This window comes from Oratosquilla oratoria, chromosome 12 (assembly GCF_046742065.1).
Source record: "Oratosquilla oratoria isolate Oo_2021 chromosome 12, ASM4674206v1, whole genome shotgun sequence".
NCBI classification, from domain to species: domain Eukaryota; kingdom Metazoa; phylum Arthropoda; class Malacostraca; order Stomatopoda; family Squillidae; genus Oratosquilla; species Oratosquilla oratoria.
This window is the reverse complement of record NC_134788.1, coordinates 28,772,108-28,799,143: the sequence shown is the minus strand read 5'-3', so window position 1 is coordinate 28,799,143 and position 27,036 is coordinate 28,772,108. Positions and strand designations below refer to the sequence as shown.

At 36.0% G+C, this 27,036-nt stretch overlaps 1 protein-coding gene across 1 annotated transcript; it reads left to right on the top strand.

Annotated features, from left to right (window-relative positions):
• Positions 1–15,054: 15,054 nt before the first annotated feature.
• Positions 15,055–26,280, top strand: LOC143030637 (uncharacterized). The gene is made up of 2 exons (XM_076193804.1): positions 15,055–15,219; positions 24,465–26,280. The coding sequence occupies exon 2, from the start codon at positions 24,540–24,542 to the stop codon at positions 25,815–25,817; it is 1,278 nt and encodes a 425-aa protein (XP_076049919.1). The 5' UTR covers positions 15,055–15,219; positions 24,465–24,539; the 3' UTR covers positions 25,818–26,280.
• Positions 26,281–27,036: the final 756 nt, after the last annotated feature.

Here is a 27,036-nt window from a genome sequence, read left to right as displayed (position 1 = left end):
TATATATATATATATATATATATATATATATATATATATATATATATATATATATATATATATATATATTTATATATATGAATATAGCTCTAGGGCTCCACAAATATTCTATTGGATATTTCTTTCTGGCTGATATCTTATCAATACTGCTTCCATGCATTTTAGTTTTCTTCTATTATTGTCCCTTACCAATACTGTTGTGTTTTTTATTCAGGTACTCTCATGAAATGCTAGTTATATGTACTTTTGTAATATGGGATTTTATTGCCCTGTTTTGCTATGGCATGTGAGTCTTTGTGATAAAGCTTGGGTTGCATGGCCAATATACTCTAATATACTGAGAAAATGCTACAAGTTTGCATTAAAGTACCCCTCAGATGACCCTCAGGCAGAATGTTAAAAAAAAAAAAAAAAAAGTAACCATGGGCACCTAGGTGTCTTATTTGCCCAGTCATATGTGTGCCACATTGAGAATTCCGTCCTTGATGCCATAGATCTGAGCCCAAGTATGTATTTTTGATATGCTGATGACATTTTTGTAGACATTGAAGGAGAAGAACAACTTGCAAATCTTAAGAATGTTGGCCACACAACCCACAATTTATCATACTCACATACCATAGGCAAAACGGGGCAATAAAATCCCACATTACAAAAGGACACTAAACTAGAATATCAAAGGAGGACCTGAATGAAAACACAATAGTACTGACAAAGGACAATACTAAAAGAAAATTAAAATGTATGGAAGCAGTACTGATATCATCAGCCAGAAATAAATATCCAACAGAATGTGTGGAACCTTGGAACTCTATGGGGCACCCCATAGCATGCCAGGGAGAAACTAAAAGGCACCTCAGCACCTCTCCCATTGATTTACTTTGCGTCATACATAACCACAGTTTGGAGTTTCTGGAAATACAATTACCAGAAGATGGCTCAAATATAGGTGAAATGTAAGTTATGTATTTGTTTTTATTTCTAAATTTACACTGGATTCATTTGGTAATGCAGTGTTCTCCCTTCCCCCTACAGATAGAAAGATAGCGAGAAGGATTGAAAACATTAATAAGAAGATCATTCACACCAAGTATGCTGTATTATTCAACAGAAAATGTATTCAAGAAAACCTCCTCCCTAAAAGGGGAGTGTGAGTGTGAGTGTAGTAGTTTCAGAGAGATTAGTTTTTTGAGTGTAGTTAGGAAGGCTTATGGAAGGGTTTTGATTGAGAGGATTAGGAAAGGAATAGTGGGAGTAATTGGTGAGGAACAGTGTGGGTTTAAGACAGGTAGGGGTTGTGTTGATCAGACTTTTGTGTAAGACAGATATGTCAGAAAGTTTTAGGAAATGGTAAGAATGTACTCATATATTGGGCCTTTAAGGATTTGGAAAAGGCTTAAGACAGGGTAGACTGGAAGACACCGTGGGAGGTATTGCAGATATATGGGATAGGAGGAAAGCTGTTAAGAGCAGTCAAGAGTTTTTACGAGAGTAGTAGAGCTTATGTTAGAATCAGAAATGGAGAGAGTGAATTGTCTGAGGTAAAAGTGGGACTTCGTCAGGGGTGTGTTATGTCGCCCTGGCTGTTCAATCTTTACATGGATGGGGTGGTGCGAGAGGTGAATGCAAAGGTGGTGGGTCAGGGGTTGGAGATGATTAAAGAAAATGGAGAAAAGTGGGAGGTGAGCCAGCTGTTGTTTGCTGACGACACTGTGCTTGTAGACAGGATCAGATGAGGGATTAAGGAAGTTAGTGTCAGAGTTTGACAAGGTGTGTGAAAGAAGGAAGCTGAGGATAAATGTGGGCAAAAGTAAGGTAATGAGATGCACAAGGGGAGAGAGTGACAGTAGGCTGGAAGTGAGCATTAAGGGTGAGAAACTGGAGGAAGTGGATAGTTTCAGATACTTGGGTGCGAATGTGGCAGGAAAGGGAGGAGTGAAGGTGGAGGTAGAGTATAGATTGAGAGAAGCGAGTAAATGCCTTGGTGGATTAAAAAGTGTAATGAGAAATAGACATCTGGGAATGGATGCTAAGAGGAGGTTATATGAAAGAGTGATTGTGCCAACAGCAATGTACGGGCCAGAAACATGGAACATGAGAGGAAGAGAGAAGGAGTTTGAATGTGTTTGAGATGAAATGTCTGAGAAGTATGATAGGGGTTACTAGGCTAGACAGAGTAAGAAATGAGGAGGTGAGGAGGAGAACAGGGGTGGAAAGGGAGCTGGGAGATAGGGTTGATGAAAGAGTATTAGGATGGTTTGGACACATGGAAAGAATGAGTGAAGAAAGATTAGTAAAGGAAATGTGGAAGGCGGAGGTGGAAGGAGTGAATATGAGGGGGCGTCCTAGGATGAGATGGATGGATGGGGGGAAAGGGGCTTTACAAAAGAGAGGAATGTCTGTAGAGAAAGGACGGGAGAGGACAGAAGATAGGGGTGAATGGGGAAGGGCTGTGTATAGATGAGGCTGTGATGCATGAGGGGGAGTGGGTTGGGGATGGGGGGTGGGGAAGTATGCATGAGAAAAAATTTGACGCAGGCCAAAGGGATTTCTCCCTGTCTTCTCCTTTTCTGCATGAGGGGACGGAGAGGGGGGGGTCGCCGAATTTATGAAGCGGCCTTGCTGTGTCTTGCGACACTGCTTCTGACCCAGGGCAGTGGACAGGATGCAGGGATGACCCATCATCCAGGAGGTGCCAAGATAGGAGGGAGGGAGGAGGGTGGAGGGGAGTGGAATATATGGGAAATGAAATGGGTGGGAGTGATTTCTATGCCTTTTTCTTCTTGGCTACCCCCCGTGTAAGGGGGAGAAAGCCTTTGGTATATATATGTATGTATGTATATTTATGCACATATGTTCTCTACACATTCTTATACTTGCAAGTTTTCTTTTGTGTTTGAATGTTTTTACAATGTGTTTAAAGAGTGTAGGACAGAAATTTTAAGGCTTAGACTACAAAAATTAATATTTTTGGGCATTCTCTCTTTATGGGCGATTCTTACTCATTGTGGCCAGTCTTAGAGTGTTAACCCCACAGTTAATGGGAAATGACTGCAAATAATGGAATATGCTTGGTTTAACACAATTATGCTCACTAATTTGAGCTTTCCTGATTATTCACCTGATTATTGTAAACTTCCGTAAAATCTGGCTTCCGCAAAATTGGGACTCGTTCAAATAGGATTCTACTGTAGTACAATTGTGGGCAAATCGGGAGACTAGATATAATTTTGAGGAAAGTTTTAATGGAGACACCGAGTCGATGTCAACTGGGGCGGACACAGAGGACATAAATCAGAGACCTGACCTACCCAAGCTGGAAGCGATCTGGACATGTAGTTCATAAAACCTGCTTGCACTATCTATATAAGATTACATATAGGAAGGTATAACCTCTCGTACTATAATTCAATGAATTGTAAATGATATAGCATAGATTTGTGCAGTGAATATCAAGAAAGTTTTTACTCACTAGAATATCATAATCAGTGCACAGTGAATTCAGAATGAACTTCATAAATTCTTAATTTTCATACCAACAAAGGCAAGATGAACCCCATCCTCCAATAACAATGTGATGAAAGCATACAGGATACAAATGTTGATTATAAAGATCTTTTATGTCTATCTTTTTTTTTTTTTTACATCATTACCAACATTAATACTAATTTGCAATACTTATATGTATAGGATTCAAAATACTTAATGACAAGAACTAGCTAATAACAGAGGTAAGAATTGTAGTTGCGAGACCTCATCAGAACTTACCTAACCTACACCCTTGGTAAACATACAGATGTTTTCCCATTTATCTGCCTACCTGCCTACCTACCTATCTATCTATCTGTATATATATATATACATATATATATCTATCTATATATATATATATACATATATATAAACATATATATACATATGTATATATATATACATATGTATATATATATATATATATATATATATATATATATATATATACACATATGTATATATATATATATATATATATATATATATATATATATATATATATTACATACTAGGGTCACTATTAAATTGCGGTACTTATATATGGTGTTCGGAATGCAATGATATGAGCTTGCCAATAACATAAGTAGTTGCAGCAGTGAGAATGGTACACATCGTGACAGATACCCACACATCCATTGCTCAGAAAGCCAAACACAACAATGCGAAACGGGAACTGAATTGTAGCAATTGCCAAATGCGAACACACAACTAATGCATTCAGTTACCTTACCACTATATGATTGCATTTACGAATTCAAGAAGAGAGCACACTCGTCCGTCTATGGCGTCAAATGTAAACACACATGATATAAAGGCGTCGGTGTAGATTTTCTATATAATTTTTCTTTTCCTATTTCTAGTTTCTATTCTGTGTTTTGGATATTAGATTTTCATGTGATTTATATTTCATAATTCATATATTAGATTTTATCTCATATTCTATTTTCTGATATCTATATTATATATTTTCATATATTTCTATTTGTATCTTATATATCTATATCTTTTGTATACGCATTTATGTATTTCTATTTCTATTCTACATTTCTGCTTCTATTTTACTTCTATACACGTGCTTTTATCTTATGTAATTTGTCACACCTTTGGGTTGCGACACAGCCTAATTTTCATTCTCATTTTCTTACGTCTGCTCTCAAGCCTTACCAAATACTTTCGCTCAAGGGCCGAGCCGACGCAAGCTCCACTGCCTTTCGTATCCTTTCAGCCCTTTTCGGCCAGCAATTCCCTACACTCCTTGGAATTTCCGGAACTCTTAAGGCCTCTAGCAACTACTTCTTGATATTTTTCCTTCTCCTTATCCTCATTAACTATTGTGCCAATCTGACAATCAGTTACAGTGCCTTAACGAATTTGAGAGAGACTTCTAATTACTCTGGGAATCCCCTTTGTAAACCCATTCCTTTGAAAAAGCATACCTGCGAAACTGGTCAGGATTAAACTCAAGACTAAGACTCCTGTGTTTCCTACTCCACTTTCGTCAACCTGTCAGAATGTCTCAATAATATATACATCTATATATTATATATATATATATATATATATATATATATTTATATATATATATATATATATATATATATATATATATTTTATATATATATATATATAACTACAAAGTAATGTCATAACACATTCGTAAATTTAATCAAAAACCCACTGTGTTGGATAAAAAGAAATGAAATAAATAGATTCCATATATTTCGATCACGGACTGTGATCCTCTTCAGTGGAATACAGAGTAGAGGAGCAAAAGGCATGTCTTATAAACAGTAAAAGAAGGAACATGGATAGGGCTCAGGTAGCGTCTAATGCTCTTCTTGAGTCCATCTTGTCGAAAGAGTGAGCGGAGATTACTTTGTAGTTATCTACACCCACGATGGATACTTCTTCATCTCTCGGCTCACTCTTTCGACAAGATGGACTCAAGAAGAGCATTAGACGCTACCTGAGTCCTATCCATGTTCCTTCTTTCACTGTTTATAAGACATGCCTTTTGCTCCTCTACTCTGTATTCCACTGAAGAGGATCACAGTCCGTGATCGAAATATATGGAATCTATTTATTTCATTTCTTATCCAACACAGTGGGTTTTTGTTGAAATATATATATATATGTATATATATATATATATATATATATATATATATATATATATATATATATATATAATATATATATATATATATATATATATATATGTATGTTATATACATATATAATGTAATATATATATGTATATATATAATACACACACACACACATATATATATATACATATAATATATATATGTATAACATATATATTATATATCATATATATATAATATATATACACACACACACACACACATATATATATATATATATATATATATAATATATATATGTATAAAATATATATTATATATGTTATACACACACATACATATATATTATATATCATATATATATAATATATATACACACATATATATAATATATATATACAGTATATACATATACACACATATATATGTATATATATATGTATATATATACATATATATATATATATATATATATATATATATATATGTATGTATGTATGTATGTATGTATGTATGTATGTATTCAACCCTGACATTTTTTAAGTTTCATCTTTCTAGGCCATTTTATTATTACTATTATTTCTTTTTTACAATGCCTGACCCATATTCTATCAGGAAGCACAAAGGAACAACAAATATTTTGCATTAACAGTGTACATAGACTTGAATAAGTTTGACATTTTAATCTAAAAATAAAATAAGTCCAGTAAATAAAAAAATAAATGAAAAATAATAATATATTTTGATAAATTAATTATTAATAACTATTATAATAACTTTGTTTATTTCTTCTAATTTTATTTAGTGAAAAATCTAACTTTTATATTTTACAATTGACACATTATCTGTGGATCAACAAAGTCTCGATTAAGATGTGTTGTTAAAATATGCCATATTTAGTCTAGAACTATTGTTTTTTCATTGTATTTAATCATTTTTACAGGGAAGAAGGCAGAACTGCATCAAAGGGACAATCCTAACTGGGTACCCTCAGTAAACATGCTTGGTTCAAAAGCAAAACCACCAGTTGCTTCTCCAGAGAAGACAGAATTCAAAAGAAAAAGGATTGTGCAGCAGCCGAGTCATTATTATTACTTAATAAAGTTATGGATACAACAGAGGACCAACCTACTCCTGGAAGTGGAACACAGACAGATTTGACAGAAGATGTGATGTCTTCAATGATTGAGGAATTGCAGAATTTGAAAACTGAAAACATTGAGCTTCGAGCCAAAGTTGAAGCTCAGTCACATATCCGATAATTTTTATGACAATTGCATGCAGGATTCGAACCCACTGCTCTCAGCCACCTGTGAGATCAACTTTCACAGAGCCTTAGACCACTACACCACAGAAGCTATAAAATCCTTGAAACCTGAAATCGAACTGATTCCCGAGGATAGGAAAAATCACTAATCTGCGACCCCAATTCCTGTTTTACTCAAGGATTCCAGGTCTCAAGGATTTTATAGCTTCTGTGGTGTAGTGGTCTAAGGCTCTGTGAAAGTTGATCTTACAGGTGGCTGAGAGCAGTGCGTTCGACTCCTGCATGCAGCTGTCATAAAAATTATCGAATTGATGTCGCTGCCATTAGCGAATTTCTCTCCCAGTCACATATGTAGGATGTAGATGAATTTAAGGATAATGATGAGAAAGTGTTATATTACCCAGGATTTCCCACATTCCAGATTTTGTGGACATTTTTTGTTTGTTTGGAACCCTTCCTTCCTGTAAGAAAAAAAAAAAAAATACGAGCAAATTTCAGGCGTTGGTTAAGACAATGATGAGGTTAAGAATGAATGTGTCAGATTTATTTTTATCTTATAAATTTGCTGTTTCTCACTCAACTGTATGCAGGATCTTGTTTGATATTGTTGATGTGATGTACGTCAGGATGAAGCCTTTAGTTTTTTGGCCATCCAGGGATACACTTGCTAAAACAATACCAATGGAATTTAGAAAACATTTTGGAACTAAGTGTGTGTTGATCATTGACTGTTTCGAGGTTTTCATAGACAGGCCAACTAATTTAAAAGCCAGGGCTGAAACATGGTCTTCCTATAAACAAATCATAACACAGTTACATTTCCAAAAAGCTTTGCCTGTAACATACACATCTGATCTGTTTGTTTACGCTCCAATATCTCCAATATGGCCGCTCATCTGGGTTACCCAACGAGTTGTGACGTCAGTGCAACCACTCTATATGAGTGAAGGAACAATTATTCATCATGATAATATTTGCTGATAATGTATATCTGACACATGAATTCCTATGTCTATCAGATGATGAGTCCTTGGCATCATTCCAAGAACTTTGTCCTCCTTTGCGTAACTGTAACTGTCTCACTTCCCATCAAATGATTCAACTCCGATGACAAGATGTCTTGTCATTTGGTCAAATAAAACAAAAAATCATAATAAAACAACAAAATGTTTGATGATCAAACAGCACCAGAAAAATATGACGTCATCAGTCCTCCTCGCTTCGCTCGCGAGCGAAGCGAGGAGGACTGATGACGTCATATTTTTCTGGTGCTGTTTGATCATCAAACATTTTGTTGTTTTATTATGATTTTTTGTTTTATTTGACCAAATGACAAGACATCTTGTCATCGGAGTTGAATGGGTTCAATAATTCAATGCTGACCCTTTTCTTGAACCTATTTCCGATTTCCGATACTTTACAATTTCTGGCATCAGGACTCTTTTGCCACTCTTATCTCCTTATGTATATGTTATCCATGTCTATTTGCAAATACCTACAGTCTTCCTTCCTTGTCTTTAACTCCTCCCATGGTGTTCATTCGCATGTTAGCGCATCTGTTGCCTAGAGTTCCTGACTGGAAATCTGTAGTCCCACATAATTAAACAAAGGTCCTTGGACTTGAGGCCCCTCTGAAAGAAATTCTGGGCTTCTGTCAGTCATATTCACGTGGACCTGCTTCTATTGGCCAACAGAAAGAGAGGGATCTCCAGCTGTCAGCTTTCCTTTGGGTAAAAAGTAGGGGAAAAGGATTCTGAACAGAGAGAGCTTGGGTCCAATCGGGACACTCGAGCATTAACACCCTTAGGCAAAAGTCCTTGTTCCTTAGACTATCCGGTCAAACACCAAACAGGCCCCTCTCCCTGAGGAACGCCACAGCTGGAACATTAACCGAGACATGGTCAGAGTGAGCCCTCAACTAAATTAAATTGTCTGTGGCCGGTCAGAATAAAATATCTGAATTACAACACAAGTCATGAATGGCTTGGAATAAAATATCTGAATTACGACACAAGTCATGAATGGCTTAATCAATGGAAAGTTTACAACATACAAATAGGGGTCCCAGTTGTCTGTCTGCAAACCCCAACCCATCTCGGCGTTAAACTGGACAAAATAAATTACCAACAATCCACTTCATCACCAAATGTTCATATTACTTCAACAATGATCTTATTTATTTCTACATAGGGGTATTATTTTAGTTGTGCACACCTAGTCGATATAGCATTAGAAAATTGAATATCAATTTTGCAAATTATTATACATGAACGTAATATGCGATTTTCTTGACGGAAAAAAAAACTTGCTACAAGCAAATTTACTAACGAACGAAGCCGCTAGGATACGGTACGGACGCCATGCCAGTCCAGTCACTATCAGACGACGGCTTTCACGTTGTGGACCGGGTGTTCTCCAACTCCGGGTGACGTTAATAAGCGTTGTTACAAAGACAATAGGGCTTCCTTGGACTTTATCAAAGAACACGGGGTTTTGCCGTCGTCTGTTAATTGCCCAAGGTATAATACTAATCATGCCGTCATCATCCGTGACAACGACAACGACCCAGATGATCTTTAGAATTTGAGGTACCGAATTACTAAACATTGGTTAGGTTACGTAGGTTAGTTAGGTTAAGTAAGTTAGGTTAGGCTAGAATTGACAAATTTATCATCCTTTGATTTCTTCGACCTCGGCACCTATCAAAACAAACATGGCGTATCATTCAACCGCCGCGACATCGCTCGTTAGAAAATAGGTTTTAGCCATTTTATTTGTTATTTATTTCCGCCAAGAAATTCGTATATTACGTTGATCTATTATAATTTACAAAACAGATAATTAATTTTCTTTTGCTATATGGCGGTGTGCACAACTAAATATTTACCTTTATTCTCTCTCCATGAATGAAAGGAGAATATCCTTTAAAAGAACACTTACTTTTTCATGGAACACTGTTATCACTGGCTTATCTGACTGAGAGTACTTACTAAAAATAGTGAACATAGGCAAAATCCAATCTAGGAAGTAGTAGCACAACTTAATGAAAGGGTCATGTGCAGTTGAAAATTTGCTCAGCAGCAACTAGCTTCTCGGATAACCACATATCGGAGAAAAACGACAGAAGAGCTTCCCATTATTCCAAGATCCTCTGAGCAACAGCAACCAATGACAACCACCTCGTCTGTGATGGGTGTAGCATCTTGTGGAACTTTAAGTGAAGGGAAGACTGAAATTGCACAAACTCACTCTGGCGCTTGCTTAAAGAAATTGTACACCTCTCCTGCTAAATCCTCACACCTTCTAGGTAAAGTCTTACAAGCCTCGCTGGTACAGAGGTGAGCAGAGTGGCAACACATTTGATTACAAAAAATATCAAGGCATTCATTACGGAAACGACTTGCAACTCAATTGCAAGCTCCCATCACTGCACTACGCCCATCAGACCCAAAAACTATCATTTGTTTCTCAAAGGTTTTCATCATTCCCTCTTAGAGATTAGTAGCAGTGGCTCCTTTTCCGACATTTTCAGGGTTGGCTGTATTGTAAACTACACACAGCCCCCAGAATTTACTTTCAACACAGTATCGTGATCAAACAATCTTACTACAACACTGGATGTTTTTATGGAACCAACGTCAGTAGAATCGCCCGAAAGAACGCTAGATTTTGTTTCTCTTAGTTTGTGAGCAATTTGCTTTGTTTTTTTTCATAGCAAATTCCTGTGCTATCTTGGAGTCACTGGAAATATCTCTCAAGACCTCTGACAAGTGATCCATTACTCTAAGAGGCACAATATGTGCAGCTAGAACACTTGCCAGATTTATGTCCTAACCACTGATGACGCAAGGGATGTAATTTACATTCTTGGACATGGCTAGCGAGCAATACGAAATTGAATTCACATCGAGTGAAGAAGATTTATTATATGTGAATGCCAAGCTTCACATTTACAGGCAAAAGTTTCAAGGATTTATGAATTACAAAAATGTTTTTATCTGTAGTGCAATAAAACAAACCTACGTAGCAAAGAGGATAGAGAAATCATTTGACTGAAGGGGAGAGGAAGGCTAGTAAATGATACTGACAGACATGTCTATAGAATTATCTGCCAAAGGCAGTGGTTGCTGTGGGAGAAGAGAAGCCATCAATCATCATATGCCTGGCACTGTCACCATGGTCACTTTCCCATTGCATCTCAATTTCGCTGGTAGTGGTATTTGCAGAAGGTGCATATACACCATAGGCACTTTATAACAGATGAACGAAAAAGAAAGGGATTAGGTCTATATCAGTGCGAATACTTCCCTCCTGGGGTGGTGGTGCCGGGGTGGGGATTCCACTTGCTTGGCTCTCAAAAAATCAGACTTTAATTTGGTTGACTCCAATTGACAAGACGTGGTCATAGGCCTATTACGGAAGCCCCTGTCATCATGGTCAGGCCTGCCACCATGGTGGAGTGGGGTGATCACATTCATAGGCCGACAGGCCTGGTTAGCCTATGTCATGACTATACCCCTAATCTCCTTAGGCCTGGCACAAAAACAGTTATCTAACACTAACCATGCTTGTTAGCGATTGTCAGTGACAACGTAGATAACACAGGCCTACCTGTACACATGATACAGACTGATGTACCTACCTCCAGGCGTTGTCTTTTTTCAGTAGCAGTGCTCCTTCGACGGCGTTTGCTTGGCGAACCTGGGGTCTTGTTGATGACAAAAATTGTCGGTGTTGTATCTACTTTTAGAATGAGATTCATTCTAATTCATCCCTCTACTTTATCTTTCAGTACCTCACACACTTCCCTCGGCTTCTCCTTGTGCTCCTGTTCCTCCTTTTCCTTTTCATTTAAACATTTTACTCTAAGTGCCTTCCCTTCTCTCCCTTTCCTCATTCTCCACCTATGCTCTACTCTCAACTTATCCGATATCCCCAACTCTGTCCCCTAAGAACATGCACATCCAAAACTTTCCCTACTCTTCTCCTGAATACTATTACATAGCCCATTAAATACCTTATCAACCATCCTTCCATTCACCACCCTCTCCTGTGTATACTTATACTTGACTTTTTTCATAAACACTGTGTTAACCATCAGCGACTCTCTAAACACATCACCACCTTTAAATCTCCATCATTCTTATCTGGAGCTCCACACTTCCCAACCTCTCTGTCTATTGGTTCATCCCTACACTAGCATTGAGATCTCCTAATACCAAAAAGCCTCCCTTTCCTCTACTCCATTCTCATGACCAGGCTTATATATACTTGCAAAGACCCACATCATCTCCCTCCCCAGTTTCACTTTCTTCCACATCAACCTTGAAGAAACCACTAGTATAGCCACCCCTTACCTCCCTCGTCTTCACTCCCGACACCTCCCCACTACACCCCCAAACTCAAAATCACCCCTCCCTTTCACCTTAGTTTCATTTAATGCCAACACACCCATCTCTCTTCTCACAAACAGTCTGCCTACCTCTTTCCACTTTCTCTCGTCTGTACCACGGACATTGAAACACCCAGACCTTAGGTTTCTGGTTTGGAGAAATCTGCCCACACCCTCTTATGCCTTAACTTCTTGTAGGAATTTACCCTTTAGGGCTACAGAGACAGGATGCCTAGTCCCATCCTCCATCCCGGAGGACGCAATTTGAAATTACATAGTCTGCTTTAAATTTTTTGTCTACTTCAGCCGTTCTCGTAAAACCTACCCGTGGTGCCATCTGCTTCACAGTGCATCGAAGATTCTGTTCAGTCCTCATGCATCTCCATTATGCTTGATGGATAGTGATCGCGTCGAGTGCTGCAGGCTATTTAACACCATATTTAGGAATTGTGAAGATGAAGAAAGAACTATCCAAGAAAATACACAATTCGGAAAAAAAAAATGAGACAAAAGAGGCGGAGAATAATGTTATGGCAGTCTGTGTATATATATGTGTATTTGCCTAGTTGTATTTTACGGGAACCATGGAGGTTCTTTCGATGTTGATGGCTTAGAATTACTTAGAATCAAAATGCATTGTGATTGATGAAAAGGTATCTCCTCATATATCTATATCTATATCTATCTCTCTATCTATCTATCTATTTATATATACACACACACACACATATATATATATATATATATATATATATATATATATACATATATATATATATATATACATATATGAGGCGTGACTAAAACGACTGGACCTGACAATATAACCTACTCTGGGTACTTAAAGCCAGTGCTGGGTTGTTGGCCTCTGTCCTGCAAGTTATCACTTTTATTATTATCATCATCATCATCATCATCATCATCATCATCATCATCATCATCATCATCATCATCATCATCATCATCATCATCATCATCATCATCATCATCATTATTATTATTATTATTATTATTATTATTATTATTATTATTATTATTATTATCATTATTATTATTATTATTATTATTATTATTATTATTATTATTATTATTATCATTATTATTACTATTATCATTATTATTATTATTATTATTATTATTATTATTATTATTATTATTATTATTATTATTATTATTATTATTATTATCATCATTATTATTATCATTATCATTATCATTATTATTATTATCATTATCATTATTATTATTATTATTATTATTATTATTATTATTATTATTATTATTATTATTGTTATTATTGTTATCATTATTATTACTATTATTATTATTATCATTATTATCATTATTATTATTATTATTTTTTTTTTTTATTACTATTATTATTATTATTATTATTATTATTATTATTATTATTATTATTATTATTATTATTATTATTATTATTATTATTATTATTATTATTATTATTATTATTATTATTTATATTTTATTTTTTTATTTTTTTATTCTTTTACATTATTGAAACCAGAGCTCTTTCCCGTGACTGGCTTTTGGCAAATGTGACAACAATTTTCAAATCCGGTGACAGAATCCTGCCAGCAAATTATAGGCATGTGTCGATTTCCTCAGTCCCCTGCAAAAACGTAGAATAATCTACTGACATATAATGAACCACTTTGATAGGTAAAATGTGCATCTATATATCATTACCTACTATTACGATAGGTCACATACCTGACACATAATCCACATACATGCAAGAAAGTACTAGCCTTTAGCAATACCTCTAATCTTGATAACTCCCACATTTCCTATTGAAAGACGCCTGGCTCAGAGAATGCAACAAATCACAACAACGCTATCGCACCATCGCCTAACAGAAGTACCTAATGTCACCAGACAGTTCATTAACCTTTCCTTATACCTACCAAGCTACATTATCGTAACTCCAATACAAACATGTCAAGGTACACCCACAAATAATATTACTAATCACATTACAATGTAATTAACACACTAACTATATTGTGTTAACCCCAGACATATTAGCTAACCAATAACCCACACCAAATATGCTGAGATAGGTTTATTCCCATATCTAATGAGGCGACTCTGTCGCCAGAGGGAGAGAAAACGGGGGAACACACTCTCTACCTTAGGAAATGAATTATATATAAAATCACAAACAATTCAGCTGACATGAAGAAAGAAATTTACACCCAACATATATGCCAACAATTAGGGACAATTACAACTTAAAATACTACACATACCAAAGAAGCACCAACATATTCAAGTACTCACCCCCACCCCACACCCGCAGCATCCAAGATTGGAATCACCTTCCATCTCAAGTAGCTTAATCCCACGTGTAAAATCCTGTTCGGTAGTTAGAATAAAGTGAAGAAAATGACACTCCTGCCTTTCCTTGGCCCGGACAATTGTCGGCGAACTTCTTTCCATCACTCGTGATCCCATGATCACGACCCATGCGCAATAGAAAAGGCGAGTTAATTGCAGAGATCCGTAACAATATATAGTTTTTTTTTGTCTTCTATATCTCTCTAAAATTGGGGAATTGTAACAAGAATTGTTTTTTCCTATGCATAAAAATCAATAACGGCAATGAGATGCAAGTTAGATGAAAATAGCCACATAGAACTATTCTATTAGCAGATAGAGCATAAATATAGTCACCCCTGATCTTTCTTTTTCTTTCGTCTGAAGTAAACAAAGTCGATGGACTTGCAAAGAAGATTTCTGTTTATAATATTTTGTCAAAAAAATGAGTATTTGTTGGAAGTTATGTAATTTACAAAGGTGTCGCAGATAATGTAGATGTACAAAGAAGAAGCGGAAGTAATATGTGAGACGAGAAATTTAAAAGAAAGTGAACTTCAGGATTAATTTGGAAAAATGTAAGTAAATATAAACATACACAAAGCCCTTTTTGTCTTCCGTTACCAATTGAGTGATTTTATATTATAATTTAATTTTCTCTTGGTCTTGGAGCAGAAGTAAAAAAATGTACATTCCTTATATTGATGTTTTTAAATAGCCTACTACTGTTTAATACCGGGTATATATATATTGCATTGTACATTTGCCATTGGAAGATGTCAGTTACTAATGTTCGTTTTCACCCTAAATGTCAGCATTAGCCAGGGACTCGTTCATTCATTGAAAGAGTGATTGAAGACGATAATTGGGAATGGTGATGGAAAAGTATAATAAGAACCCAAGTGGTCAAATTAATTTGAACCACCAAGAAAGGTATATGCATCAACTGTGGAAACTAATCACATAAACTAGGTTAGTTAACTTTCAAACTTCATGATACGGATACCTAACCTAACCCTCAAAATCCACAAGTGTTCATTTGTCTCTAACATAGCATTATGCAATTTAACCTAATTAGAGGGAAAATATTTATCCACAAGAAGAATTTTGTGGGAGGTTCTTGTAAAATATTTAACATTTAGGAATTTCAACAAGATTCTTTATTAAGTGTTCTCATACATTATATTTTTTGAGGATGCAGGAACATATTATAGACATTGTGAAAGTGCCAAGTTTCAGATATTAATTAATTAGTCTTCTATATTATGCTTTTTTTTTCCAGACAAAATTATTTTCATTAGTAAATCAAAAGTGAATGAATTTTTTTTTTATTTAAATGGATGAAATAAATATATTATGATGTTCCATTTATGTTTTCCTGTCAATGTTTGAAGATTGTAATTACATTAACCTAGTAAAAGACCTTATTATGGAGAAGGGTTGAAATGTTCTTTCTTAATTTCAAAATTGCTGTCAAAAGGCAGTATAACTGGGAGTAGTAACATTACAAAATATTAGAACAAATATCATTAGAATATCTTACATGGATGACTTCCTGGAAGAGGCTTATGCCTGTGCCAGATCTACATTACCAACTTGTGGTAGCATGAGGTGGATTATCTTTGCTTCGTAATCGTACTTCAATTCTTGATTAAACTAGAATTTATCAAGTCTTACCTCAAACTGGTTGACTGATGTTGCTGTGATCACCCACTCAGACAACTAATTTCAGTTCTTTATCACCCTACACGGGAAAGCATACTTCCTTATATCCAACTATGACCTTGTCTTAAAAAGCTTCAGTGAATTCCCCCTACTGATGCTTTCTTCTCGAAGTTTCAATATGCCTTGACTACATTCCCCCATCATATTTTCCAGGGAGTATCTTTCTATGCCTCCATTAAGTCTCCCAGTGCTCTTCTGTATGCCAACGTTGGTAGGCTCAGCTTCCTCATAATTAAGTCTTTTGAGTTGTGATGCTATCCTTGTAGCCCTTCACTGCACATTCTTCACCATCTCAATGTCTTTAATCAGGTGAGGACTCCATACCTGGTTAGCATACTCCAAGTGTGGTCTTACCAGTGCTACAAACAGCACTTTAAATATTGCTGCATGCAAAGGTCCCTCTGATTATTCCCACTATTTTATTGGCTTTATTTACTATCTCTGCTAGGTGATCCACACAACTTAATTTATCATTGATTATTACTCCCACATCCTTTTCAAAAGTAATCATTTTTAGCTGCTTCTCCATTTGGTAGCCTCAATCTTCAGTATTTGTTCTTCCTATTCTCATATAATTACACTTATCCAGATGAAAACTAAACAGCCATTTTTCACTCCATGAATATACCTCCTGCACATCCTGCTATAATTTCTGACTCTTCTTGATTTTTTATACATCTGATTATCTTTGTATCGTCTGCATACAGGTATACTTCACTGTCATTTACTATACTATCAGGGAGGTCATTGATAAAACAAATGTATAATGATGTTGTTTCCCATATTGTTCCACTGTTTTTCTAAGAGGAAGGAAAAAAGAGAAATTAAGAAATATATAAGTTTTGATGATTTGAAAATTAATGTTACTATCCATCTCCACCTGTTAGAATGAAAATAATTTGCCAAAAGGAAAGAAGAACACAAATATCATTAATAATTATACCTACAAGTACAAATATTAATGTAGTTTGAAAAAAAAAATACTGTATTTTATAAAGGCATTTTTTCCTAACTATTTTTCATGTATAACTTATATATTTATATGTAAACTAAAAAAATATCACTAATTGTAAGAGCAGTATGCCATGGTCAATCAACCACTTCAGTACAAGTCAAATTCTCGTGCACAGTATCAGATGGCATATGTACGATACATCACACTGCTCATATTATGAGATATAAAGTGACTGTATTACTCGTTCTCTTTTACTCTGAGTAATAATAAACGCAGAAAATGTGATCAAACCAGTTCACAGAGTCCAGGTCCAACTCATGTATAACTACAAAAAAAAAAAAAAAAAAAAAAAATACATATAATCAATAAGCCGATGGCAGCATCCTTGTGTACCCACTTGCGCTTCATGATGCCTAGATCATATCTAAGGATCATGTCAAAGGCTTTGTGTATGACTACTGCCATCTTTGCTTGTTTCTTGACATGCTGTCTTGTTGAAACCCACTTGCACTAATGTTGATTTGGGGAAATAGGTTTTATATCTTACAAAGAGTAGTCCTTCCATTCATTTGGATTTGGTGGAAAGGAGAGAAATGGGTTAGAGCTTTTGAAGAACAGAGGCCTATGGCAGCTTCATTTTTGCTCTTTTGAAGAGAAATTATTTTGTAAAATGGTTAGGTTTGGTTTGGTTAGGATGGGATAGTTTAGGTAGACTTTTTGGGTCACATGAAGAATTGTCACCCCCAGAACACCCACATGAAGAATTGTCACCCCATGAGGTCCCACTTCAAAAATTGTTACCTCAGTATGCTGAATATCAACAGTGGAATAAAGATTAAGTTAGGTTACATTAGGCTAGGTTGGGTTATGCTAGTTGTCATGAACTCATACAACTGAAGAATCATAAACCCACGATGGCCCACATGAAGAATTGTCACCCTAGGATAGCCCATATGAAGAATTGTCACCCTGTCAAAGTCTGTAGTAATAATTTTTCATGTGATCCGACTTTTTAAATGGGACCCCAATTCTTCAAAAGCTCTGATGGGTTTATATGATGCTGGATCTACTGGTGGCTTGTTTGGCATTAGGATGGGAATTATATGCTCTCTTTTAAATCAGTGGTATTTTGTTGAATGTTTAGATGTTCAAAATATTTGAGCCAGTGTACCAGCTAGGCCCATGTGATTTAGATGGTAGTTTGGTATTTTGTCTGGAATTTTTGTATTTACCTAGTAGTATACAGGAAGGGAGCTCTTCCCATAGTGACCCATCTTAATATCTTTCAGCATCTAGTATCTTCTTAGATTCTTGTATGGTTTTTGCACACACTATTGCCTCATACAACTTGTTCCAGACATCCACCACACTGTGGGAAACTTTTTTTTTCAGATCTCTTCTATAACTGCCCTTTTTGAGTTTCTTTTCATGTCCTATTGTTTTTCTTTTATCCCACTTTAATAAATCTTCTCTGTCAAGGACTTCCATGCCTTTCATGATTCTGTAAATGGCCAGTAGATCTTCTCTTTCTTTTTTTTGTTCCAGGGTTTGTAATTCCAGTTTGGACAATCTTTGTTCATATGTCAATTTTGAAAGTGTTGGTACCATCTTTGTCGTCGCTCTTTGGATTCTTTCTAATTTCTTTATATCTTTTTTATGCTGGGTGTTTATAGTGTTGCAGTGTACTCCAATCTTGTGTGTGTGTGTGTGTGTGTGTGTGTATTTACCTGGTTGTATTTTGCGGGAAGAGAGGTATGCTCATAGTGCCCCGCTGTTGTATCTTTCTGCATCAGTTTTTTCTTAAAGTCATGTATAGTTACAGCATTCACTGTTTCCTCATTTAGTTTGATCTAGATATGTATCACTCTGTGTGGGAAGCTATTCTTTTTTCAGATATCTTCTGTAACTGTCCTTCTTAAATTTCTTCTCGTGTCCTCTTGTACTGTATTTCTTCTTTCCCATTTTAGTAGGTCTTCCCTTTCAAGAATTTCCATCCCTTTCATAATTCTGAAGATGGTCAGCAAATCACCTCTTTCTCTTCTTTGTTCCAGGGTTGTTAGATTTAGTTTATCCAATCTTTGTATGTCAAATTGCAAATTGTTGGTGCCATCTTTGTCATTGCTCTTTGAATTCTTTCTAGTTTCTTTATTTTTTTTATTTTTTTTATTTATCTATTCATTTTTTTAACTAGGTGTCCATAGTGATGCTGTGTATTCCAATTTTGGTCTTATCAGTGTAACTATTATTTTCTTTACTATTTCTTCTTCCATGTAGTCAAAGGCTACTTTCATTGATCTTAATAAGTTAAAAGTTTCTCTGACTAATTTGTTGACATGTCTGTCTGGTGTCATATCATTTGAGATAGTTACTCTTAGGTCCCTTTCTGAGTTCACCTTTTTACTTCCTTTGTTTCAATTTTGTAATGACACAATATTCTATTTTTGCTTTTTCCAAATTCCAATATACTTTATTTCTTAATGTTGAAGTTCACATCATTCTTTTGACTCCATTTCCAGACTTTGTCCAGGTCTTCTTGAAAAGATTTGCAGTCTTCCTCTGTACCTACTCTCTTTAATAGTTTGACATCATCTGCAAAGAAGTTAATATAACATTCCATGCCTTCATCCATATCATTTATATAGATAGCAAACATTATCAGAGCCAATACAGAGCCTTGGGGGACTCCACTTATCATATCTTCCGAATTTGCATTCTTGTCTCTAAGTACTACCCTCATTTTTCTTCCGTTCAAGAAATTTTTCATTCATTCCAATAACTTTCCTTATATTCCACCTATTATTTGAATTTTTCTTAGTAGCTTTTTGTGTGGTACTTTGTCAAAAGTCTTTTGTAAATCCAAGGAAGCACAATCTGCCCATCTGTCTCTTTCTTGTATTATTTATATTAATCTTGAGTAAAAGCATATTAAGTTTGTAGTGCATGATCTTCCACTACTAAAAGCAAATTGATTAGGATTTAGTATTGTGTTCTCTTCCAAGTGTTTAATCCATTTGTTTTTAATAACTTTTTTGCATATTTTTGCTACTGTGCTTGTAAGGGATACCAGTCTAGAGTTTGTTGGATTTTCTTTGTCTCCTTTGTATATTGATACAATATATGCATTTTCCCAATCTTGTGGTACTTAGATTATCTTGTGTATTTTGTCTGTTAGTTCATCTCTACATTCTTTCAATATCCAGTTCGCAATTCCATCAGGCCCATATGACTTTCTGACATCAAGGTTCTTTATTTGGTCCCTTATTTCTTTCTGTGTCACCGTTATTTCTTTCATTTTGGGGGATCTTTCTCGCTGTCCTTTGTCCCAAATTTGTGAGCTTTCAATTGTAAATACAGACCTAAGATGTCTGGTCATAATTTCAGCCATTTTTACATCTATATATTCTTTATTTTCTTCTCACAGTTTCACTATTTTGTGTTTTTCTTTTAATTTGTCATTTACACATCTGTAAAATAGTTTAGGTTGGTCTTTGCATTTCTCCTTTATATCTTTTTCGTATTTTCTTTTTTCCTCTGCGTATATCTACATATTCATTTCTTAGTTTGAAGTGTGTTTGCTATTTGGTCGTTTTTTTGTCTTTTTTTTTCTCTCATTTTTTACAGGTTTTGTCTCTTCTTTCTTTAGCATCACTACACTTATTGTTATACCAACATTTTATATAAACCCTTTTTTGTTTCTTCTTAGGTACAAATTTATCTGTTCCCTCATTGTACTTTTCTTTAAATATGTTCCATTTCTCTTCCATCTTTGTTTCTTCATTTGAAATTTTTTTCCCAGTTAGAGTTTTTAAAGAATTTTCTAAGTTTTACAAAGTCCGATTTGTTGTACATCAATCTTCCTTCTCTTTTGTTTATTATTTCCTCTTTGTCTGACTGTTCTGTTCTCGTTTTTTTACCTTAGCTTAAATTCTTTTTGTTTTCTCTCCCTCTCTTTCCTCTCTATTCATATCTCTTTTTATCCATACCTGTTGGTGCTGATCACTCTCTGTTAGTTTTCCTGTTTTTGATAAGACATTCTCTGCTGTCATTTGTGACCTGAATTTAACCTTAATTGGTCTGGTCTTATCTATATTTCCCTAGTCTATATATTTCTTCAGTTTCTTTCCCTATTTCCTGTTCTTCTTGAAATATTTTTAGTACCTTGCTCACTCTTTCTCATCTCCTACTCTTGTAGTCCTATTTGGATTATGTTTCTCATCCATTCCTAATATAATTATACATCTTTTTTATCTGCTAAGTCTCTTACAATATTCTCCTTCTCTCTCATCACTTTAATAACTGTGTCCTTAGTGTGTTCCTTCATCTGTTGTTTCACTATATCTCTAAATTCAATATTGCCATCCTCCTGAATCTTTCCCCAACCACTTACCTTTTTTGCTATGGACTCTTTATTCTCTTTCTTATTCCTTTTTAATTCCTCATTCTCATCCTTTACTTCTTTTAACTGTCTTTTTAATGTGGATAGGAGGTAAAGGGAATACGGGCTGAGGGAAATACTTTTATTCCTGACTAGTTTCACCTGAGTGGCTTCTTCAGAGGAATAGAGTTTGAAGTCAAGTTGGTCAATATATATGGCATAACAAAGGAACGTGGCAATGTGTCATGTTGGTCCCCCACTCGACGTTGGTTGTTGTGTGGCTGAAATGTCCATCTGGATCAGGGGCTCTGCTTTAGATCATATTAAATCTCCAGTCCTCTTATTAATGTTATCATGGCTGTTGATAAAAACGGACTCCATCGCCTTTCTTTCTTGTCGTGTGATGTTATCCATAAGAATTTTTGCCTTGTCCCATTTCAGTAGATGGCCTTGTTCGTCGACATGGTTTACTATCGCAGTGCTAATCCTGTGGTGTCTAACATCTGCTTGGTGCTCTTTTAATCTGGTGTCTAAGCCCCTGCTAGTTTCACTGATGTATTTCCTATCACATCCACCACACGGGATTTCATATACAATGCTGTTTTAAGGTTGGGTCTTGTTTCTTGATTATAAGGTCCTTCACTTTTGTACCTGTAGAAGACACAAGACGAATGTTGGAGGACGTCTTGCATATTCTTGCATATTCTCTCTCATCTCTTGTACCCATTGGGTCACAGTATTATCCTTTGAGTGTGTGTGTGTACATTTACCTAATCGTAGTATACAGGAAAGGAGAAATACTTGTTAGGTCCCATCTCCTATTTTATCATTTTTTGTCATACCTGGCTTCAAATTCATGTACAGTTCCAACAAAATCTATATCCTTGATTTCCAGTTATCATATTTAGATTTGAACTTGTGTATTGTTTGAGCTTGGGCTATGTCACCTAAGCTATTCCATGTATCTATGCATCTATATAGAAAACTGTAGTTCTTCACATCCTTTAGACATGTAGTTGTTCTTAATTTGCTCCCATGACCTCTGAAAGCCTTCCTATCTTTAATCAGGAGATCTCTTCTTTCAGTGCAATCAATCCCTCTTCAGTGATCTGAATACAGTAATCATGTGTGGTTCCTTTAGTCCTTTTACTACCAAAGGGGTATTATGGAAATGAATGAAATACTCTGACAACAGTCTAGTATAGAAGAGGTCAACACAAGTTTCATTAATTTGATGCTGTAGTTTTTTTGCCACAAAGATTAGTAAAATAGTTTGACACCAACTGTCTGTGCACTCCAAGGGTGTGACATACATCATGCCAAATCAACCTTAGTACATGCCTTTCTCTTGTTTCCATCTATGTGCTATATTTTTTTTAATACATTTTGCATATAGTAAAGGAAGCTGTATAACAAAATGAGTATCACTTTTTAGGAATTTGACAGTGATTACCCACAACCCATCCCACCTGCCTGCCCCGCCTGTGACACCTTGGCGTGGCAACATGGCGGGGAAAAGTGCTGTTACTTGTCATAGAATTTATTCAAATCATCATCATAATCCTAAAATGTTATACTCGTTGTACAATAGCTTCCTTTACTATATACAATAAAAAAAGAAATCAAATAGATTGGAAATAAGATAGAGGCATATACTAAGACTCTTTGGAATGTACAGTCTATAGTATAGAAAGGCTTAGGTCTGGTGACACAGACATGCTTGGTCAGAACCTGTTTTGATGTTTGAAAGGTTATATACACTGTTTTCTTCTGCATCATGTAATGTAGCAAATGTGTCAGAAAACATTGGCTGCTCGACACAGTGTTGTTAACAAGCTACTGAGAAAATTCTTGCTTGCTGATACATGGAAAATAAGATAATGTACATTTTATGTTAGTGTAGTCTCTTTTCTAAGATTTAATGGCCATTGCAAATCATACTAATTATCATTATGAAGCTATATAAGTTTTTTACATAATGTTCATCCTTTCCCATGTACCAGTAACTCTTTTTTTTATATACATTGTCTCCAATAACTTTATAACAATGCTCAAATCTTATTCTGGTCAATATTTTATTCTAGTATATTTGATATACCTCTGGATTTCTTTATTTATTTTTTCTTATGTAGTCTCCCAGCAGTATGTTTCAAATGTGAACTTGATAGTACAAACATACAAACTGTATACTTGATATGGGGTGTGGCCACCCTCCACCTATCCCACACCCATCCAAAAGCTAATTCATTGCCCCCCCCCCCCCCAATCTAACCTCCTCATGGGTAAAGGGTCATCCCTGTTGTTCCCTGCTATACTGCTCAGGTTATGGGCAGTACAGCAAGCCACAGATCTTCCACAGCAGAACCCAATGGCCGAAGATGGTTTACCCCTATTTCATTATATTGTGCACCTGCTCCTTCCACTCATCTATTTGAAAAATATACACAACAGACTCTCCCTTCCTTCCTTATTGGATTGGCATTCCTCTTTCATCCAGTGCCGTTTTCCACCTCATTCTTGGTCTTCCCCTCAAGTTCCCCCCACTAATTCTGTTTCCATGATCTGTTTTTTTTGCTAATAGTCTCTCGTCATTCATTCTTTCCATATGCCTAAACTATCCCAATATACTTTGATCAACCCTATTTATCAACTCCCTTTCCACCCTCACTCACCTTATGAAAATAGTAATGATATAATTAACTGTCCTGAAACTTAGATGCAAGTCATATCATCATGAAGTAATTGATTCACTTATATTTCTTTGGCAGAGCAAGGACAGCACTCACATCTTCACCAAAATAGGACTCCATAGACGTCATTCAGTAAAATAGTATAGTCACTCTATGATGACCCACACAGGAGAGAAACCTTACCAGTGTGAGTTACGTGATTCTACTTTCTCAGAAAATGATCATTCAAGTCAGCATGTACAGGCTCATCCAGGACATAAACGTTTCCAATGTAAACACTGTGATGCTGCTTTCTCATACAAGAGTCATCTCACTCAACACACAAGAAGTCACACAGGGGAGCAACCTTTCCAGTGTGAGCTATGTAGTGCCACATTCACACAAAAAGGTTCCCTCAATACCCACATGAGGATCCACACTGGAGAGAAGCCTTTCCAGTGTGAGCTTTGTGATGCTGCTTTTTCATCTAAAAGTCATCTAAATAGACACAAAAGGATTCACACTGGAGAGAAGCCTTTCCAGTGTGAGCTGTGTGGTGTTGCTTTGTCAAGTAAACTGAATCTTGATCATCATATGAAAGTCCATACAGGAGAGAAACCTTTCCAGTGTGGACTCTGCGGCAATGCTTTCTCGTGCAGAAGTCATCTCAATCGACATATGCGGATCCACACCGGAGAGAAGCCTTTCCAGTGCGAGCTGTGTAAGGCCGCTTTCTTGCAGAAAAGTGATCTCGTGCAGCATGAGAGAGTCCACACAGGAGAGAAACCTTTCCAGTGTGGACTTTGTGATGCGGCCTTCTCATGTAAAAGTCATCTCAATAGGCATATACAAACGCACACAGGAGAGAAACCTTTTCCATGCAATCTGTGTAATGTTGCCTTCTCAGACAAAAGTCATCTCAGTCAGCATATCAGAAGCCACACCGGAGAGAAGCCGTTCCAGTGTAAGGTCTGCAGTTCTTCATTCACCCAAAAACGTTACCTCACTACCCACATGAGGGTCCATACAGGAGAAAAACCTTTCCACTGTGAGCTGTGTGCTACTGCTTTCTCATCCAAAAGTCATCTGAACCGGCACATGAGGATTCATGCTAATGGAAAACCTTTCCAATGTAACCATTGTGATACTATCTTCTTACAAAAAAGTGATCTCATTAAGCATGCCAGTGTCCACTCTGGAGAGAAACTTTACCAGTGTGAACAATGTGATTCTGCTTTCTCAAGAAAAGGTAGTCTTAGTCAGCATATGCGGATTCATACAGGAGAGAAGCCTTTCCAGTGTGAAGTATGTAATTCCGCTTTTTCGATAAAAGGTTGTCTCATTCGACACATGCGGATACACACGGGAGAGAAACCTTTCTGTTGTGAGCTGTGTGTTGCCACATTCTCACACAGTAGTAGTCTCAAAAAGCATATGATGTCCCATACATAAGAGATTACTTAAGCCCATTTTGTTCACTTTTATTTGGTACCACACTGCAGTCCAGGGGTATTGTGGAAATCAGTAAGGACTATGTGGATTGAATAGGTGTTGTGACTAAATTGTAGCATTGAAATTCCTGTGACATAAAGTAAGCTTTAATTTTCTCTTGATATAGACAGTATACCCTGATTTACATTCCCAAGTTATGGTAAATACTGGTATATTGTGTCCTATAAGATTGTCTTAATGAATTAGTGTTCTGGCAAATAAGGTAATTGTATTTTTTTTTTCTATTGTAAGTGTTGGAGCATAATCATATGTGTGTGTAAGTGCACATGTGTTGCTCCAGTTCTTTCTGGCAGGTGACTTGCATCCACAATCATGTCTGCCATAGCCACTGCTTTAGTTCACATGTGTAGGAAAGAATTTTTTGTGTCCATGTCTGGAAGGGATAGGGAAAAGTGGTATGAGATGTTCTGTGCCTTTGTAGTGATTGCACCCACCTTTCCACTCATTTGTCTTCCATACTTCAACACACACACACACACACACACACACACACACACACACACACACATATATATATATATATATATATATATATATATATATATATATATATATATACATGTTGAAGTAAAGATGACAAATGAGTGGAAAGGTGGCGAGGTAAACTCCAACTGCTCCCTGTGTTTACCTCACCACCTTTCCACTCACGCACGTTGTAGAGTGAGGAAGTGCTGCGCTGTGGCTAGCAATTCCTAGCGGTTCCAGTATAAACATCGAAGGAAACCAGTGGTGTTTTTGCACGGTCTGATTATGCCGTGAGACCGGTAAAGTATTTTCTCCTGTTTCTAGTTTGCGAAATGTGTATATTTCCTTTCTGGCAACAATGGAGAAAGGAAATGATAATGAAGACAAAACAGCGAAAAGAGAATTAGAGGTGAGTATAGTGGAGAGCCCGAGAGGCATGATTCCAAAATGCTTTTGTACAGTGGATACCCCAAGGAATACTCCAAGGCAGGAAGGAAATATATTTTGGGGGTTTCAAAGTGAACTGATGGATGAAATATTTTACTTAAAAATAGACTACCGAGCTATGAACAGAGAACTCATTGCTCTCTATGAAAAAGAAATGAACAAACCATAAAGGAATTAAATGAACTAAGTAGTGAAATAGATAGTCTAAAGAAAGAAAATGAACAACTGAAAAACGAGGACAAGAGTA

Coding starts and splice junctions, on each gene's coding strand:
- LOC143030637 (XM_076193804.1), top strand. CDS start 24,540: ATGATGACCCACACAGGAGAGAAACCTTACCAGTGTGAGTTACGTGAT.